The sequence below is a fragment of the Vanacampus margaritifer genome, chromosome 2 (genome assembly GCF_051991255.1).
Source record: "Vanacampus margaritifer isolate UIUO_Vmar chromosome 2, RoL_Vmar_1.0, whole genome shotgun sequence".
Taxonomy (NCBI): domain Eukaryota; kingdom Metazoa; phylum Chordata; class Actinopteri; order Syngnathiformes; family Syngnathidae; genus Vanacampus; species Vanacampus margaritifer.
Genome location: NC_135433.1, coordinates 6,459,617 through 6,479,236, shown reverse-complemented (window position 1 = coordinate 6,479,236; position 19,620 = coordinate 6,459,617). Strand labels below are relative to the sequence as shown.

General features: G+C 40.0%; 1 protein-coding gene across 5 annotated transcripts in view; it reads right to left on the bottom strand.

Annotated features, from left to right (window-relative positions):
- Positions 1-818: 818 nt before the first annotated feature.
- The window catches only part of LOC144044198 (guanine nucleotide-binding protein G(olf) subunit alpha), a 65,690-nt gene continuing 46,888 nt past the window's right edge, over positions 819-19,620 (bottom strand). For 3 of the 5 annotated variants that reach the window (XM_077558453.1, XM_077558454.1, XM_077558455.1), the window contains 7 exons: positions 4,861-4,915; positions 4,692-4,765; positions 3,564-3,622; positions 3,346-3,466; positions 3,134-3,264; positions 2,983-3,050; positions 819-1,920 (listed from right to left, as the gene is read on the bottom strand). In XM_077558453.1, coding sequence (XP_077414579.1) covers positions 1,774-1,920; positions 2,983-3,050; positions 3,134-3,264; positions 3,346-3,466; positions 3,564-3,622; positions 4,692-4,765; positions 4,861-4,915 — 655 coding nt within the window. In that variant the 3' untranslated portion in view covers positions 819-1,773. Of the gene's footprint in view, positions 1,921-2,982; positions 3,051-3,133; positions 3,265-3,345; positions 3,467-3,563; positions 3,623-4,691; positions 4,766-4,860; positions 4,916-6,683; positions 6,744-19,620 lie in introns of those variants that run through there. The other 2 variants (XM_077558456.1, XM_077558457.1) reach the window with 2 other exon arrangements.

Here is a 19,620-nt window from a genome sequence, read left to right as displayed (position 1 = left end):
TTTGTACAAGGAGAAAAGCTCATTCTGTTGGGTGCTGCTCACACATTCATAGTGCCTGTGCCTATATCGCGTATGGCTCCCATAGGACCCCCCCCCCCCCCAAATAACCCCCCCACCCAAACATGACCAATATTGCACACGCTCATTTATTCATCTTCATTCTAGACATGCTTTCCTATGTGTGTATGTATACATATTTAGCATATACATACATAGGTATGTACACCTAGGCACACACATAATTAAACATGTATAATTGTACATATATATTTATATAGACCTATAAATTTACATGTACATACAATTATAAAATTCTTTGTCTGCACATTCATACACGCACGCGCACACACAATGCATGTGTGAGTCTATGTACACAAGATCTCGCACGCACTTAAAAAAAAAAAAAAAAAAAAAATCTAGAAAAAAAAATTATAATGTCGGTTCCTATGAAAACAACACCAGGTTGCAATTTGGACACTTTCAATGGATTTCCAATGTGTGTTTTTAAAGCTGTGAAATTAATAATAATAATAACAATAGTACAATTAAACAGGAGGGGATAATAAAAATCCCTCAAAAAAAAAAGAAAAAAGAAAAGAAAAAAAGGCAATGGTGCTGCAACATGTGGTCCTCAACTGCAGGTAAGTGGTTAATTTGCATAATGTATATTTTTAGGATTCTTTCCCTAGAATGTTTATTTTTATTTTTTTAAATAAACAGCAGTTTATTTATATTTTTTATAAACCAGAAAAAAACTAAACTCTACAGAGAAAGTACCCCCCACCCCTCCCACACCCGACCCGACCACCCCCTTTCGCGCAGTCTCCTCGTTTTGCTGCTGACAAAAAAAGAAAACAAACCAAAAGTGTTTTTGACATCAAGCTGTACAGCGCGGTCGAAAAAACATTACTTACATCTGAGCTCGTTTTTGTTTTTTGTCATTTTTTTTTCTCTTGTTTTTTTTTTTTTTTTTTACAGGTACAGCCATAATCAAGGCACAAAGATCTACAAGTAGATTTGTTTTTCTTTTCAATTCAACTTGTACAAAATAATATTACACTTTACAGTCTGTACAGGAGAATTCCACCTTGCACAGTGTACAAGAAAAAAAGAAAAGAAAAGGAATACATTTTAATCTCCCCTCCCCGCAGGTAAAAGGATGGTGTGTGTGTGTGTGTGTGGCGTGTTGGAGGTCCGAGTCTGTGGAGGAGGCGGGGCTAAAGTGCACACAGCAGCTCCTTTTGGGAAATCCTTCCGGCTTGCCGTACTTTTTCGTCATCGTGCACCCCGTCTCTCTTTTCTCTCGGTCCGCAAAGCGTTTTTTGTTGTTTTTGTTTTAAACTAAAAAAAAAAAAAAAAAAGTGGTGACGGGGTTAATAAATATCGCATGATGCTACATTTTGTGTTCCTCTTGGGGGAGAATAATCCAAATCATCATCATTGAGGAAAAAAAAAAAAGAGGAACCTAATGCAAAGTGCATTTATGTCTTCATTCGCTTGGAGGAGGGGCTAACAAACACACGCACGCGCGCGCGCGCTCACACTCTACACCGAGGTCCTGTAGGTGTCTTCATGTATCCGAAAAAGAGACAGGAGGGCAAAGAAAAGGAGGTAGCCTGAAGCTTAGTGGAATGACAAAATAAAATTAAAAAAGACGGAAAAATCATCAAAGGAATCAATTGGATTCTTCTCCAAAAAGTCAAAAAGAAAAAAGGAGGATTTGACACACTTCAGTAGTACTTGATGGTCCTCGGGAGGAGGCGGGAGGTCTCATCACAAGAGTTCGTACTGCCGCAGGTGCATTCGCTGGATGATGTCCCGGCAGTCGTTGAACACCCGCCGGATGTTCTCCGTGTCCACGGCGCAGGTGAAGTGCGGGTAGCAGTAGTGGCGGCCGTCGCCGCTCGCCGTGCTGATCCGCTGCGCACGCCACCGGCAAACAAGAGAGACACGCGTCACTTCGTTGCGCTCGGGCACAGTTAGCGCGCGCGCGTGTGTGTGTGTGCTGTAACCGGCCAGCAGGGGGCAGAATATTATATATGAAGAAGACAGTCATGACGGCTCAGGGAGCTGGGAGTCATGTAGAGCTGTCAAAATTCATCGATTCATTGACAAGTAATCGATTATTAAATTAATTGACAACTATTTTAATAATTGAGTCATTCTTTGGAGCCTTTTTTTATTTTTATTTAAAATTGTCCAAACTTGTGATTTCAGCATATCAACAGCAGAGTTGGCAAATCCAGAAAATCAGGAAATAAAAACCCTGCCAGTTTGGCTTTAGCCCCAGGTTCTAGCTAGCTAGCTAGCTCCCATGGTGCTCGTTTTCCTGCTAGGGAGCTAGCTAGCAAGCATCAATGGCTAAAGCCAAACAGTGGCAGGGTTTTCACTTTCTGATTTTCTGGATTTGTCACCTCTGATCAACAGTAATTATTCACTGATTTCTGTAGTCCTTCATGAAAGATTGATTATCCTCTGAGTTGACAAAAAAATAAGACATTTGCAAACATCTGTTTTTACTTTTGAAAACAATGAGCAAACCGGTAACATAGTACATCAATCCTTTTTTTTTAAAAAACACAAATCACTGGTTAATAAACAGTAATCACGAAGAAGAAAAAAAAAGCTTTTGTAATACACTTAAATGCCAAAATTAAAATAAATCCAATTAGTTGATTAATCGATTGACTAATCAACAGACTAATTCTAAAAAATATTAAATTCCTTGCACATCTATAGATTGAAGCAAAATTAATTGCCAATCAAATCATTGTGAATCGAAAATCGTTCCCAATCGATTCCGAAGCGAATCGCAGGCCCAAAAATCGGAATCGAATCGTGAGACATTCAAAGATTCCCACCCCTATTTGCCACCATTACAAAGCCATTTAATTTGCCGATGTGTGCTTTTCGTGGCAGGGCTTCGTCCTCACCACTCGATACGATATTTGCTGTGTTCTTGTGGTCTTTTTTGCTACTTACGAGAAACTCATCTCGGATGAAGAACTTCGCTCTCGTCACTCTCGGGTCCTCGCCGGGTTCCGGAGTTGCTAGAGCAAAGGCAAGTTGACTATTAACACACACGTGGAATGCTTCCCGTAATATTGTTAGTGTGTGTGTGTGTGAAGCCCACCTTCATTTGGTATGGTGTAGCGCGCGTATTCAGGGAAGTAGTCTTCGATTTTGGATTTTCCAGCTAATACCTTCTCGGCGAGCATGTCCTGCTTGTTGAGGAACAAGATGACCGAGATGGTGCGTAACCACCTGCAAAAGCAAGCCCACGCCACGTGTGATTTGATTGCTTCGGGATGGGGTCGGAAAGCGGGTTCGAAAAACAAGACTGGCCTGTTGTTCCAAATACTGCGGAAGAGGTCCAGGGCTTCCCGTAGCCGGTTGGTGTTGTTGTCTTCCCTTATTACCATGTTGTAGCTGCTGCTCGCCACCACGAAGATGATGGCCGTGACGTCTGAGGCAGGAGAGGGCATAGAGCAACACGTGAGCCAGGACAGGGTGCAAAATATTGTAATAACACAAAAAAAAGTATCAGTGATTGAGCGTCTGACCGTTAAAGCACTGGATCCATTTTCTCCTTTCGTCCCGCTGGCCGCCAACATCGAACATGCTGTGAGCAGAGGAGACAAAATCAGTGTGAGGAAGCACTCACTGTCGCCATCTTGTGCTCACTAAAGTCACAACACACATGCAACAAAATGCACATTCATTATTTTCCTTTCACGCTTATTTATTTAATTTAGTAATTCCAAATGAATATTTATATCTTGTTCATTTGTTTTTAATTCTAGTTTAAATATGTATTATTTACAAATCCAAACTGAATGAGAATGTGTTTATTTTTTAAATTTAAAATTAATAGATATTGAAAAGTCACTTTTAGCCTTTGAAAATCATAATGTAATTTTGATTAATATAACTGAATAAAAACATGAATTAATAAAACTAAAATTGAAAATAAATAAAATATATTTGTTAGTAATATTAGATTTATTTTCACTTACATTATTATTATTAGGATAATTTAAAAAAGTATGTTAGTTATTGTTGGTGATTATATTGTATTTCAATATTATCATCAATAATACAATATTAAGAAATATAAAAACATTTTCATGTTCCATCATTTTTCAGTAACCTTTTGGCATTGTGTATTTTCCATACAAAAAACTTTGCAATATAAATTTAATGACTCAAAATAGTTTATGTTGTCGTGATATTGTAATCATCAATACATTTAGAAATACAAATTTTTTTTTTGTTCAATCATCATTTTTCAGTCATCTTTTGGCATTTGATATTGAATTATTTTCAATTAAAAATTAATAATATATATATATTTTTTTTGAAAAAAATAAATTAAAAAAATAAATAAATAATAATATTTAGAAATGTACATTCAATGACTTAGTGCATTTGTTCATCTTTTTTAATATAATATTTAAAAAATTTGGAACAGCAAGTTTAAAAAACAAAAAAAAAGTCATCACTATTATTATTTTGAAATAATATTTTAAAATATGTACATTTTACATCAACTGTAAATATTGTCAGCTTTTAAGTCATGTTTTTGGGATACAGTATTTTATTTCTGAGTAAATTTACAACATACAATTATTTTATTGCATCGATGACGGCGTATCATTAATACTCTGTTCTTTTTAGTTACTCAGACTTACTGAAAGTTGACTTTGTCTACTTGGAACCTCGTCTCGAAAATCCCTGAAGTTAACACTCGGCATCGTAGCAGGTCCTGAATAACACACGATAAACAAAGATGGCGTTACGGCGTTGAAAAACGATGCAAGTGATGGTTAAAAAAAAAAAAAAACACATTTGAGGATTTACCTGGTCTGTTGGTGTGTAGTCGCTCTGTCTTACCGAGTCGATTCTGTCGAGGAAACTGCACAAACACACACATTTTGAATGAACACGAAAATACCAGGATGTAAATGTACATGTTTCGTAAACATCAGTTAGCTTGTAAAAATCAATGACAAACCTTTTTTTTTTTTTTAACCAAAAACAAAATAGAGCTCTTCAACAAACCTAAAGCACAAGTTGTTGTAAACATCAAAGACAACTTAGTCCTCAGTTTTACATGCTGGTTTTTGTTAACATTTAACACTTCTCTAACATTTTTGTAAACATCTTCAAACGAGCCTGGCGAACACGTTCTCATCAGCATCAAAGACACTTTAGATTGGAAATGCTTTTTTTGTGTGTGAAAATTAAGCAGCAAACGTCACTGACAATTACGTCTCCAAAGCAGCACATTGGTTATTATCGACGTCATGATCCAACGCAATAACATGCAGACTAATCAATGACAATTTAGATTTGAACGTCACATGAATGTTTTTGCGAAAATCAAGCAGTAAACGTCAGTGACAATTACGTCTTCGAAGCGACACATTCGTTTTTATTGACGTCTAACACAATAACATGGCGACTGATCAATGACAATTTAGATTTGAACATAACATACTGCACATGCTTTTGTGAAAATTAAGCAGCAAACGTCAGCGACAATTACGTCTTTAACGCAACGCATTCGTTTTTATTGACGTCATGATCTGACGCAATAACGCGGAGACTAATCAATGACAATCTAGATTTGAACGTAACAAATGTTTTTGTGACAATTACGTCTTCAAAGCAACACGTTCGTTTTTATTGGCATCCAAAGGCGATTCTAGCATCACAGGTTTAGGGGTGCTCTGGTGTGTGTATGGTCTTGTTTTTGTGACATAGTGGGGCCAACATTTCGGGATTACACTCGTCCATGTGGGGCCATTTTGCTGGGCCCCACAAGTTTAGACCTTATTTTTGAGGGTCAAGACTTGGTTTTAGAGTTTAGGTTTGAATTGGGTTATGGTTGAAGTTCGGGTAAGGAATAGGGGTAGGTAATCATTTTTGTCGGTTTGGGGTTAGGGGAAGGGGCTAGGAAATGCACTGTGTCAAGGAGATGGCCCCACACAGATAGTAAAACTAATTTGTGTGTGTTTGCGTGTTGGTGGTGGTGGTGGTGGTGGTGGGGGGGGGTATTGTTATAGTTTGTAGTAAAATATAAACATATCCAAACCCTAACTAACGCTAATTTCTTGGGAAGGGTACGCATTGACAGTATGCATGTTTCTGGAGTAAACCAGTTCCCCACAATTTACAGTAAGAATGAACAAAATGGAGCCTTGGGCTTGTTTTTGAAATGTTCTTTTAAATAAAACACACAACATATAAAATAACATATTGACAGACATGAACTTAATACAGAATGTTTGTTTTCTGAATCTAAATTGCTTGTCTGTACTATGTTACAAATTGACCATAGCACGGATTATCTCCGCCTCTTTTCATCTAGTCTTTAATACAAATATATGAATAAAAAATACACTTCAAAATGGAGAATGTTTGCTGGAAAACAATCTTATGTACATGACTCTCCATGAGGCGACTTTTTTTTTCTGTGCCCACACACACGCGCACACACACACACAAGCTAGCCAATAGCAGTACAATACAGACATACAGCTAACTACCTACAAAGAAGCATGACTGAACAGCAAAAAAAAAAAAAAAAAAAAAGCAGACAAGTAAGGAAAATAATGTGTTGGTATTGAGTGGTAGAGTAATAAACCTTTCACATATCCTGGTGAAAGTAAGGACCTTACCATTTCACTCGACTAGACAGTCACAGGGACGTACCTGAGGGCGACCATGCACGCTCCGCTTGTACGCGACAAGAGAGGCGGGAGCTGAGCTTTAGGCTGAGGTGGATCAAACCATTTTCTAATCAATGGAGGGGGAGACTATATTTTTGTTGTTTGAATATTACGTTTAAACTTTATGATTTATACATATTATATTATATATATATATATATTTTAGATTGCTACAAAGAACACACAGTAAAATTATATCTGTATATACACACTCTAAAATTTTGGGGGTGCTATTGTTCACTTTGCTGAAGCACCCCCCAAAAATGGGCTAAATATGCGTCTGTTGACATCTCACACAGTCTCAACATGGAGACTAATCAATGACAATTTAGAATTAAGCATAACATACTGCAGGTATTTTTGTAAACGTTCGTGACAATTATGCCTTCGAGAGTATTGTACACATTTATGTAAAAGTCAGACCATTTATAATTCAACGTACATGTTTGTTTTTTTAACATCTACCACAATTTGTAATTTCATCGACTCTGCTGACACACCGAAAATAATTTTGTCTAATGTTAAAGTTTTGTAAACATCAAAGACAGTCTGAAACACTGACCAGCCACATGATCAACTTTGATGGCATCTTTTCAGTCGACACTGTCAACTTATTGCTAAACACAAATTAGCAAGTCCTTTCAGACCCCATTCGTGCCACTTTGTCTGACAGAGGGGAGAGGTGCAATGGCGGGTTGTGTCCGCAAGGGGGCAGGGCTGCTCAGTCTGGTCTATTTTTGGTCTCCCTCCCTCCCCTCTAGCTGGAGAGATTACATAAGGCAGACAGTGTGTGGGGATGATAGCATCGGAGGCTAGCATCAACAGCCAAGATTAGGACACAACGCAGGGCCCAGGCCGGCTTTGAGACCACCAATTGACTGACAAGACTCAGGCAATACAATTACAGTCATGAATATTCAACTGTCATTATAATGTTGGATTGACTATGAACAGAGCAGACCAGACACTTTATTAGGTACACATGCCAGCACAAGCGTTACATGATTTGTTAATTTTTTTATTATAGACCCATATCTCTACTCCCACAGCTTTCTAAAATATTGGAAAAATGGTATGTGACAAGATAAAATGAATTCATAGATAAGAATACAATTTTAAGTAATAGTTAACATGGGTTTCGCTCTAATTACTCAACTAACATGGCATTAATGGAGTTAACTGAAGAAATTCCACAGCAATGGATAAAAATAAAAAAACACATTTTAGTTGGTGTCTTTGTAGATTGACAAAAAGCATTTATACTTAAGATTATGAAATATGATTGCAAAAATTGTTTAAATATGGCATAAGAGGTGTTGCACATCAATGATTCACTAGTTACTTAAAACATATAAAACAATATGTTGAATTCAAATGTATACAATCAAAACACAGTTAATTTACTTGCGGGGTGCCCCAGGGATCAATTCTGGGGCCTGTACTTTTTCTCCTTCATGTGAATGATATTACAACTATTACGAATTTGCTGAAAATGACGCGCTCGGGACATCCGTACAGTTAATTATCTATTATTTGTTTTAGTCACCGTTGTCAATTTTTTTGGAATGATTCTTTTTAATATGTATTTTTCCTATTAAATGGACACAAAACAAAAATATAAATCCAACATTGTTGGTTTTGCTCCCAATTTTCTTTCGCTGAACTCACACAAAAGGCCTATTTCTCTCAAATATTAATCACAAATCTGTGCTATATGGTTTGTCAAGACAAATATAAATTATATAAAAAAAATTGGAGCAGCCAGACCACTTTTTCTGTGTGCGTTACAGTTAAGGTAAAACTTGCATTTATGGAGTTAATCCTTACTGATCTGAAGTCTCGTGAGATTTTGTCTAAATCACGTGTGATCACGGTTGGAATTCTTTGATCGGGGCGTTCCACTCGGGAAGGTTCCACGTTGCATGTTCCCGTATTATTGTGGTTGTCGTATAACGGCGGCAGCACGGGAGTATTTTAGTCAGCATTTTCCCTGCACAATTGAGCAATGTTATAATTACTGAATTCTTTCTGACTGCCATGTGACATCAGCGTAGTCAGCATGGCGGAGACAAATGGCAAGCGGAAGAAAACAATGCTGGTCAAGAGTTGGGGGGAAATTTTTGTTGTTGTTGAAAGAAGCGTGATTATTGGCGAGTGTTGAATCTGGTCAAGTTTTCAAAGTGTGTGGACGTGGAACTCCGCCCCTTCCGCTGCCCATCTTTTGTTCATCGCACAAGGTTTCCTCTGCACAGCTAGTCGTTCAATTTCAACTTTAATCTGTATTCAATCGTTTCATATTTGCTCGTCTATGTTTATAGATGATATAGTTGACTGTCTAGGTGTTTTTTTTCTTCTCCCTGTAGAGCGTGAGAGACGGTAAAGCGCCTCGGGACGTGGGCCCCATGTGGTCCAGGTCACATGTTGCCAGCCATCTAGCCCCCCTTCCCCCAAAAAAAGGCGGGGGAGCCTCGGGGTCTTGAGTCTAGGATCACGGTGAAGCGGAGCGCTTGTACTCAACAAATACTGGAAGTGAGCACCACTCGAAACAAATCTCCCCACCGCAACACTCGTGTGTTCATTTGATAATTGGTTTGACTTTTCACAAATAGTACAGCATCTTTAATTAGCAGCGCGGTGCGGAGGCCTGATCAATAGTTTCCATATTTTGAACTGGCCGGGCCGGCAGCGTAATGGACTTTTTCACTTTTAGCCTCCGACCCGCTGGCGAGGGCCGCACGCGCCAGCAGCACCGTCACACGGACACGGCGGGCCTGCTGTATAAATTCTTCTATTTGTGTGTTGTAATGTGGATTAATTCGGGGGGGGGGTCATTATCAACATAAGGGCTGTACACAAATCAGTGGTGACTCCAACTAGAAGCAAATTGGCCATTAACTCATTCAAACCCCAAAACGTATAAATGCGTTCATTAATATGTTGTCCTGCACTCCCAAAAACGTAATTATACGTTTTTGTTGGTTTTTTTTTTCTATGCTAGAGCATACAGAAGGCTTTGATACAGCTTCTGACATGACAAGGTGGCAGCAGAATATAAGAGATCAGCCAGGGCCATGTTGCAACAAGCTCTTTTCCCCAGTGTTTTAAACATGAATGTGAATAATGAAACTTAGCTATATTCTAATGTTAATTGATGCAAAACGGAAACAGATACAAATAAACTTTTGTTTTCCTGATGAAAGAAGAGACTAATCTTTTTTTTGGTAGGTTCCATGTTTTTATAGGAATAAAACAGAATACTATGTGGACTTTGCAAAATCAGTCAAAATCTAGTAAAACAGTCGTCGGGAGTGAAGGGGGTTGCTTCAGTGAAAATGGCTGGGAGTGAATGAGTTAAGGAGTGACTTTGAATGAGTCAGAACGGGTCAAACCAAAACAATAACGCTAACTGGTGCTCCCTTTTCCTCTCATCCACATCCAACCACTTCAATCTTTACCTTTATTAGCTGGTAGCTTTTTCAATTAAGCAACACAGTTCAGTTTTTTTTTTTGGGGGGGGGTCCTAATTTATGCACACTATTTGGACCTGCAAATGTCAAAGTCTCACATTTAAAGAGTAACACAATTATGATTTTTCCTTGCTCTAGACAAAGCTGAACAGACGTCTGTTTTGACCGGGACAGTCCCGCGTTCACCAACCTCATTGTTTTTTCCGATATTACACAGGTCCCGTGCCGGCGTTCCGTTTTTTGCCAAGTGTATGTCAATCACTCAGTTGTCATAGCAATTCATATGATAAAAGGGAATTTAACTGTTCAATTCCTTCCCATTTTTACTTCTAAATTCACGTTCTTATACGCATCCGCATCGAATCGGTCGAAAATATATTTTTGTCCTGCAGGAACTACAACTACTTCCTGCTTCTGTGTCTAAGAGTCATGGGAAATGTAGTCCTACTGCTGCAGTCAGTTAACACGGCAGCATGTTTCTGATGTGGGTAAATTACACAACCAGTTTCCAATAGCTGCCGGAACTGAGCAAAAAAAAAAAAAAGTTAGGATAATGATGAGTACACATTGATTGTTTAGCGCTGTTGAACTGTCAACCAAGATAGCATTTAGCATTAGCTCCAATTCGGTTCATTCACGGAGATCGACTAGCGATGACATTTTAAGTTATTTTGTTTAATTTTCAGCTAAATTGTAGCGTCCCAGTTTTTAATTGCGAAAATCTGGTCACTCAAGAGTTAAGCAAAGCATAATGAAGGAAATCAAAAATAGTTAGCGAAACGAAGGCCGTATTTCTAGTCATAGAAAAATACAAATTGCGAATCAATGAGCACGGTACTTCCTGAAGTAAATGCACAATTAAAATAATAGCCCCCCCCCCCCCAAAAAAAAAAAAAAACACTCACAGTGACAAAACAAAACAAAACATCTGCCGTAAATCGAAACTATAGCAAAAGCATAACCCATGAAATGCAAAAGTCAATATCTTATATAAGAGTTGTATCAAGTAGACGAGCGCATCAAATATGATATAAATATGCTCCAATTAGATGTAAACTATGCGAAAGTCATCCCTTCTACAGTCACGACAGTGTCTTGTCGGTCAGCCGGCGGAAAGCTCTCAGGCCGTCCATCCAAACAGGAACAAAAACGCCCGTATGGACGAGATGGATCGCCAAAGGAGACCAATCCATCAGCAACGCTGTGGAGCCGTCCTAAATATAGGAGCGGCAGAACGGAGACACTCCAGAAAGTCAAACCAAATCTGGTGTAAACACAAAGTGGCTGTTCTATGTCAAGGCCGCCATGTTTCGGCCTTCCTCGTGGCCATGCTGACAAGCTAATACATGCCGGTAGCATGGTTGCTGCTCTCTTAAAATAGAGGCAAACAGACTTGTGTAGAATAAAACTAAAAAGGAAAAAAAAAATCCAAATGTGGCCCCTTTCGACCCGAAATAGAAAAGTGTGTAAAAATAGTGTGACCAGTCAACTCAAAAGTCAATAACATGCAGTGACTAAAACCGCAGCTAGTGCAACCACCGCCTATTAACTCGGAATGCTAATGCTAACTCAACGCTAACACCAATCGGAAACTAACACAAGTTTCGACGGTTGATTGTCCACAAACTCGCAGAAATCATGCCAAATTTTAATCCAGTTGCCACGCGACCCATCGGTTGAATTTCGGACACGTCTGAAGTGAATCAGATCATTATACAACCAGTTCTTGAATTGACTGTTAGGCAATCTGTAAATTGAGTTTCTGGCAGGGCCGATTATCGGTGCCGATATTTGGCATTTTGAATGTATATTCAGACCATTTTTCACTTTCTGCGAAGATCTTTTGAACCCTTTTATGAACCCTGACGAAAACCGAAAACGAAAAGATTAGCTACATTCACATGCATTTTTTGCTCAGTGAGATACAGGGAACTTTAATATGGATTTATTTAAATTTCCACTTTATAAAAATGATGCTACAGTGGGAACTCTTTTCCCTTTTTATTTTAAAGAATTAATAAAAAAATAAAAAATAAATTATGCAGAAATTTTGGAAAATTTAATTTACAGTAGAAAACTTAAGGGAACTATTTCCTTGCTTAATTTGTAATTAAATTTTTAATTTTGCTTAATTTTTAATTTAGATTAACACATGTTGATCACACTGGAAACTCCCTGCAATTTTTGTTATCATTTCCAAACAAAGCTGTCAATTCTTTATATGTTTAAAATTAAAAGAAAACATTTTTCTTTTAATGCTAATATTTTCTCGTTTACCGCAAATGAATACATCGGCTTGAATGATCGGTTATCGGTCTCCTTGACTACTAATAATCGGTATCATATCGACATATCGAAAAAAACATATCGGTCTATCACTAATTTCTGGCAAAGCAGAAATGAATGATTGGTGAGTTTGTGAGTTCACACAATCGTCACGTGACCTGTCGGATTTCTGACGCAGCTCAAATTCATTAGACCGTTGTGTGGCTGCTTGATTAATGTCTGACTCATACACTTAATTTCTGGCAGAGCAGAAATTAATCTGATTGTCGTGTGGCCAGTCAATAAATTTGTAAATCACCAGGAATTCATCTGATTGTTGTGCAGACACTTGTTGAAACTCGGAGATGCTAGAAATTCATCCAGTCAGTTCAAATTTTGAGATACCAGAATATAATCTGATTTTCAAGCGACCAGTCGGCGAATAATTCATCCGACTGTTGTGTAACGACTTGTTGATTCTTTGACACGCAAAATATTTATCCGATTGTGATACAACAACCCGTCGGTAAAATTTCTGAAAAGGCAAAAATTAACGTAATCATTTTGAGCCCCGTGTGTGCACGCTATACACATCCAATGTTTCCCTTTTCCTGTTTTGATTCCTTTTAAGCGTGAGGATTCTCCGGAGTGGGCGCTATTGCGCCCGGCGGCCTGCAGGAGGCGTAGCCACAGCAGCAGCAGCAATAGCAGCACAACTGACCCTGCCTGCTTTCAGCAGCCGGGTTCCCATGGCAACCCCAGTCGGTCCATACAACTCATCTCCCTCTATCTCGCCAGGCCGCTTCGATTGCATCCTGCCCTTCGCACATCGGAACTGAGCAGGACCGATCGTGTTAAATCGGCAATAAAGACAGATAGGTAATGTATGTCGACAATCAAGCCCCCTGTTAGTTTGGAAAAAAATGTTTGAGGGGTCAATGGGGCCGAATTCATAAATTCATCCATGCTTTTTATATGCAAAAATCAGTATCTTTTGTGTTCTTTTTTTTCTGTTAAAAAATAAAGTTAAATTCTAATTCATGCACTTTTTCTTGTTCATTTGTTTTGAAATAAAATATTCTAGAACATGGATTTTAGGTCTGGGATTTGACTATTATTTGACGCTGAATCATGCATTGGGTCATGACGACCTGTGGGCATTATTTGTGCAGCAAACCAAAATATGACAAGGTTTAAAATGATGTCAAAGTTGAGTTTCTCTTAAAGGTGGACGCAGATCAGCACGTACGTCGCAGCGCCCCGCCGTGCCGACAGATGGCGCGTCACTCGCGATGAATCCGAGGGGTTACACGAATTGAGAGCTGAAGCGAGGGGGATAATTGATAAGGATGTTGCCTGTCAAGGAGCAGTTAGCATGGGTCCCGTGAGACGGGCCGACCCGCAGTAACGCGCGCCGTCACAAGTAGCTGTGGTGATGAAAAAAAAAATATATATACATCATACAAATAGGGGATTAGCTCAGAAACGCTTGCTGTTGTCCAAATACTTCATTTCATTACGATGAGATGAAAATGATTAAAAGTAGCTTCCTGCTAATCCCAGCAGATCAGGTGGACTCGACGAGGAGGGGATTTGATGTGCGAGTGATTAACGGGATAACGTCGGTGGAATAATGCAAGCGACACCGCAACAACTTAACGGGATGGACCGCAGTTTAACGGGACGCGGAATCAAAGCAAACAATTAGCATGCGCGCGCAGTAGAGTCAACTTGACAGGCCGTAATATCTTGATGTAGTTCCACTAACTCCTGTAGGTGTCAGGAGTGTGCGTTTCAAACGGTCACTCGCCAAACCTAGTCTAGAAGATGACGTTTCGGCTGCCTGTAGTGTTAGTTTTATGAGGCATTTTTAAATCTAGTCTTAGTCCAGTTCCAAATTACGCTTGTTAGTTTCATCATAGTTAGGCAACCTCACATTTTGTAACATTTTAGTCTTCATTTTAGTCCAATAAAACATAATTTTATTTGTCTAGTTTTAGTCAACAAAAAAAACGGTCAATTTAGTCTACTTTTAGTCTGGGCAATCATTTTACCCCTGTATTTTATTTATTTATTTTTTGTCAGCAGATTATGTTGCACATTTCAGATCTAAAACTATTTCACATTACATTTTCTCTCATCTTTTTGATGAAAAACAACTTCACACACAAGTACAGTACATCAACAAGTGGCTACTATGTCTCCATGCTACAAGCTAGTATGATAGCCAGCATTAGTTAGTGGCCGGATTAACATTATTGTTGGAACATTATAGCTGTTAGATTAATGTCTCGTTATCAGTGTTTCCCCACACTATGTTATTAATACTTGGGCGGGCCACCCATGTAAACTGGCCACCACCCCAGAAGTTTTCAAGAAAATGTACAAAAAATTTACTGTATTGAAAAAAAAAAGAAGAAGGGTTGCGACCGGATATACCGCATGTAATGTTAATTTGCCGTCACCTTGTGGATCGTAAAGCTAGAAGAGACGTAGTAACAGGACTGTGAACCCCCCCACCCCTGCTAGTTAGCTAGCTAGCATCCATCTATCTATCCATCTATCTATCCATCTATCTATCCATCTATCTATCATCTATCTATCTAGCTAGCTTCGATTTAGCATCTATCTAGCAAGCTTCTATCTAGCATCTATCTATCTATCTTCTATTTAGCATCTAGCTAGCTTCTATCTATCTATCTATCTATCTATCTAGCTAGCTTCGATTTAGCATCTATCTAGCAAGCTTCTATCTAGCATCTATCTATCTATCTATCTATCTATCTATCTATCCATCTATCTATTATCTATCTATTTAGCTAGCTTCGATTTAGCATCTATCTAGCAAAATTCTATCTAGCATCTATCTATCTAGCTTCTATCTATCTATCTATCTATCTATCTATCTATCTATCTATCTATCTATCTATCTATCTATCTATCTATCTATCTATTATCTATCTATCTATCTATCCATCTATCTATTATCTATCTATCTAGCTAGCTTCGATTTAGCATCTATCTAGCAAGTTTCTATCTATCTATCTATCTATCTATCTATCTATCTATCTATCTATCTATCTATCTATCTATCTATGTATCCTTTAGCTACCATCTATCTATCTAGCTTTTAGCATGTTGCACTTATTAGCTGCAGATTTGAAAGTGTGTGTGTCACAGCGACAAATTAGCAGAGACAGGATATCATTTTCCTCTCGTGTTTGTTCATGAACTAAAATACATTTTAGTCCAGTTTTTATTAAGTGGAGCACATTTTCGTCTCGTCTTCATTAGTCGACTAAAATGCATACTGGTTTATTCCCAGTTATTGTTTATTAATGAGAGTTTTAGTCTAGTCTAGTTTTAGTCCGGTGAAAAATTACGAAAACATTTTTGATATAATGTGAAATTTTCACCCATTTTCAGCCGTTCGAAATCGCATTTTCCGTCATCTATATAAAGCATAGCTTTATATACAATGACACCTTTAACCTTATAGATTTGCTTCTCGCGTTGTAAAACAATCAGATTTACGCCACAGCGAAACCAGGACACCTCTCCCTGCGCAATCCAACTTGACGGGCGTTAATATATAACTGAAACCTAAGTGTTCACATAGGTTAGTAGCCCCGACCCTCCCGCGCACTCGGCTCAAGCAGTCTATGCAAACAACCCCAGAGACTGAAAAGATATAAAAGCTTTCCATAAATAGCCCGTTGTGACCTCCTCGGATCGCATTCCGCAGGAGGTTAAAGTTGAGTTGACTAAAGGAGGCTGAGCAGGAAGTGGCACCTTGTCGTGGGTGTGGTTGGCTGGATGATGCTAAAAGCTAGCACAACAACATCTCATTAGACAGTCTGCTTATATGCTTTTTTCATTGGAATCATCAATAAATAATAAATCGCCTGTTTAGAGGACTAAACATGCCTGAACTGGAAAATTTGAGTGTGTATCCTACTGAAAATGTATGTATTTCCCCCATGCCCCACCTACTGGTGACTATATAGTATGTCACCAGGATAGATAGAGGAACAAAGATATAGTTGTACTTACATAAAAAAAAATAAAAAAATAAAATAAGAAATATAATTTAAAAAATAATAAAAGACCCAACTGTGACTGTCACGCTTGCATGCTCTTTTTCCCCCCACAATAATCACCTCACTTAACACTCATACTCAATCACTGCTTATGGAGAGTCAGTCAAGGAAAACGCAGGCTGCCACAGAAAGAGGACATGGGCGAGAACAAGAACGAAAAAAATATTTATATTGTGTGAAAGCTTCACATTTTGAATAGTTACAAATCTAGTGGCCAAAATTCGGTTACTTGTCAAATCTTGTAAAAGGAAGACGAGATGCCAAAAACACGTGCTTAGCGATTAGTCGACTTCAGGGCGCTGGCATTTTGACTTCCGGCCCGGCCATACCTGTCTAAAGGCCTAGATACACCAATCAGACATCGGGAGTCGGACAGCGTTGGGGAGACGGCATTCGACATGTTGAATCGGCGTCGGGGGCATTTGATCACTGTGATTGGCTGTTAGCTAGCGAATCAGCGCACGGGGCAAGAAGAGCAAGTGACAACGCGGATAAACAGTACTCAACTTAACTTTATGGTTTTTCAGGACAGCACACGTGAAAATTAAAGTTTCCCATAAAGAGGATATGATCATATTTCAGCATGATTTCGGCAAGATTTGCAAAAGTCGTTTAAAAAGTCCTTATTGTATTTTGGAGGTCGGTAAATGACACAGCACAGCACAGTGACAGTTTGGCCGACTTCAAAGAAGGTGGCTTCAAAGCTGTGATCGATGTGGTAAATAGACATTGTTTACATTTAATATATATATATATTTTTAAATAGTTGCCTTTCCTCCACCTCGGCCCGACGTCCTCGGAGCGTCCAAGTAAACACAGCCAGGTGGTAGTAATTCAATCATCACGGTGGACTCACCAGCGACAGTCCAGGTCTCCGTCAGGCAGAGGAAATCCACGTTGTTGGAATGGAAAAACTTGTTTGTCAATGACCGCGCATTTACCAGCTCGATCCTTGAGGAAGCAGCAGGAGTGCCTGGCACTTCCGTCCGGCGGTCTCGAGGAAGCTCCGTAAGAAGCTGGAGGTCGTCACCTCGTCCAAAACGCGGAGGGCAGCACGGCCGAAGCTTTTCGGGTGAACTGACGCTCGGTAGCAGCCAGGAGTCGACGGGGTCCGGGATACGCCACAACGGAGTACATCCAAGCGTTCGGGAACGAGAAGGGGACGAAGCTTGTTCTAGTGCCCGTTTTCGCTTTACCAGCTGGCCGCCACGTTTACCCAGCGTCGCTGTCAACACCGGTATGAGTTGTTTACGTTTCTATATCCTGAAAAAGAGGTTGCCGGTTGCCTTTAGGAATAATGACTACTGCCGCCGATGGTACGGAGGGGAATTACTTCTTGCGCATGCGCTGAAGGTACATAATAGTCAGTGTCGGTGCGGTGTGTATTTACATCATTTTTCTACGCGAAGTGCTGACGTCTGGGCCGACGCGTCATATTTGTCCGACGCCGGATTGGTGTATCTAGGCCTTAACACATTATTCTGCCACTGATATTTTGACTGATGTTGGTTCAGTTTGCTGTCTATATTCAAAATGGATGATAGGACTAGTCCAGAAGTGGGCATCGAAGGCCGGAGTCCTGCAGGTTTTGCATGTTGCCCTTCTCCAACACAGCTGATATATGATCAGCTCATCAGCAAGCTCTGCATAAGCCTGGTTGGAAGTTGGAAGTGAGAAACCTCCAAAAACCTGCAGGACTCCGGCCCACGAGTACCGAGATTGCCCACCTCTGGACTAGTCTCTCTAAATTGCGGGCAAGTCTCTTGGGGTAAAATGGAGGAAAATAATAACTAAAAAGCACTGCATCTGCCCCAAAAGACGCCGGCCCACCGGGCATTTGCCCCGTATGCCGCATGGCCAGTCCAGCCCTGGTCGACTTCAAGCTTTAAACGTTGGTGCGGAATACTAGTACAGCTGACTAATTGGTTCAACACCCAGAGCCCCCAAACTCCCCCAATTGTGCAGCCTGGTACGTTAGAAAACAATCAGCCCTGCAAACCAGTTTGGTGATCATGTGCATCATAACAAGATGCATAAAAAAAAGTCTTAAGTCATGCTAAAAGAAAAGAGAGTTGGATATTATAGCTTGAAGTAGTCATAATTCTAACCATCACGTCTGATGATCATTTCAAGTATTCGCCATGAAAATGGGGTATAGTGAGGGCCATTCTTTTTTTTTTATTTATTGTTGGGATTTTGCAGCTGAGAGTATGCGTGTGTATGATGATATTCTTACACTTGCAATGTGTTTACTATCATAGAATTAAGAGTAGAGCAGGTACGGTGGGAGGGCAGGGGGGGCAGTTGAGGGATACACACACACACACACACACACACACACACGCGCACACACATCAAACTCACACAGAAGCGTTTTGTGTCTCACCTTCTGCAACTGACCTTCCCTTTGTTTACAGCGCATTGCCGGGATACTCCCTTTGATTCGGCTGCGCACACGTGACCCGCTGCCAGTTTCTGCTCTGCAGTGCTGCTGCTGCTGCTAAAAATAGCCTCCGCTTGCCCTGGCTCCACTGCTAGTTTACATAAGCTCTAAAGGGGATGGGGGGGGGGGGGTCAGTGGTGAAAGGGGGGGCGGGCGAAATGGGGGGGGGGGGTGTAGGGTGGGGTGGGGGTGGGTTCTATGGACAACCATTCCACAATCTCTCCGAGCAGCGCCACCGCTGCTGTCCTCCAGCGGTCTGTGCCGTAACACTCCCGGTCAACAGCACTGTGTGTTGTGTGTGTGTGTCTGTGTGCGTGTGTGTGTACAGTGTGTACGTGTGTGCAGTCCACACACAGACCGCCAATAGCCGCCATTCACCACATGCCTCGCTCCCTCCTCTCTGTCCTTTAAAATGGAAGCACTTTTTAACCCAAAAATAAAGATCTATTTATAGCCCCCCTTCTCTCTTTGGCTTGAACCTAAACGTTTTTTCCTCCCCACTACTGCCGCGTACAAGACGAGGTGGACAAAATTAGCAAGGGATGAAAAAGGTCATGTTTATGTCAAAGGAAAAGTGACAAAAGCAATATTGTTGACATATTTTGCCCCCC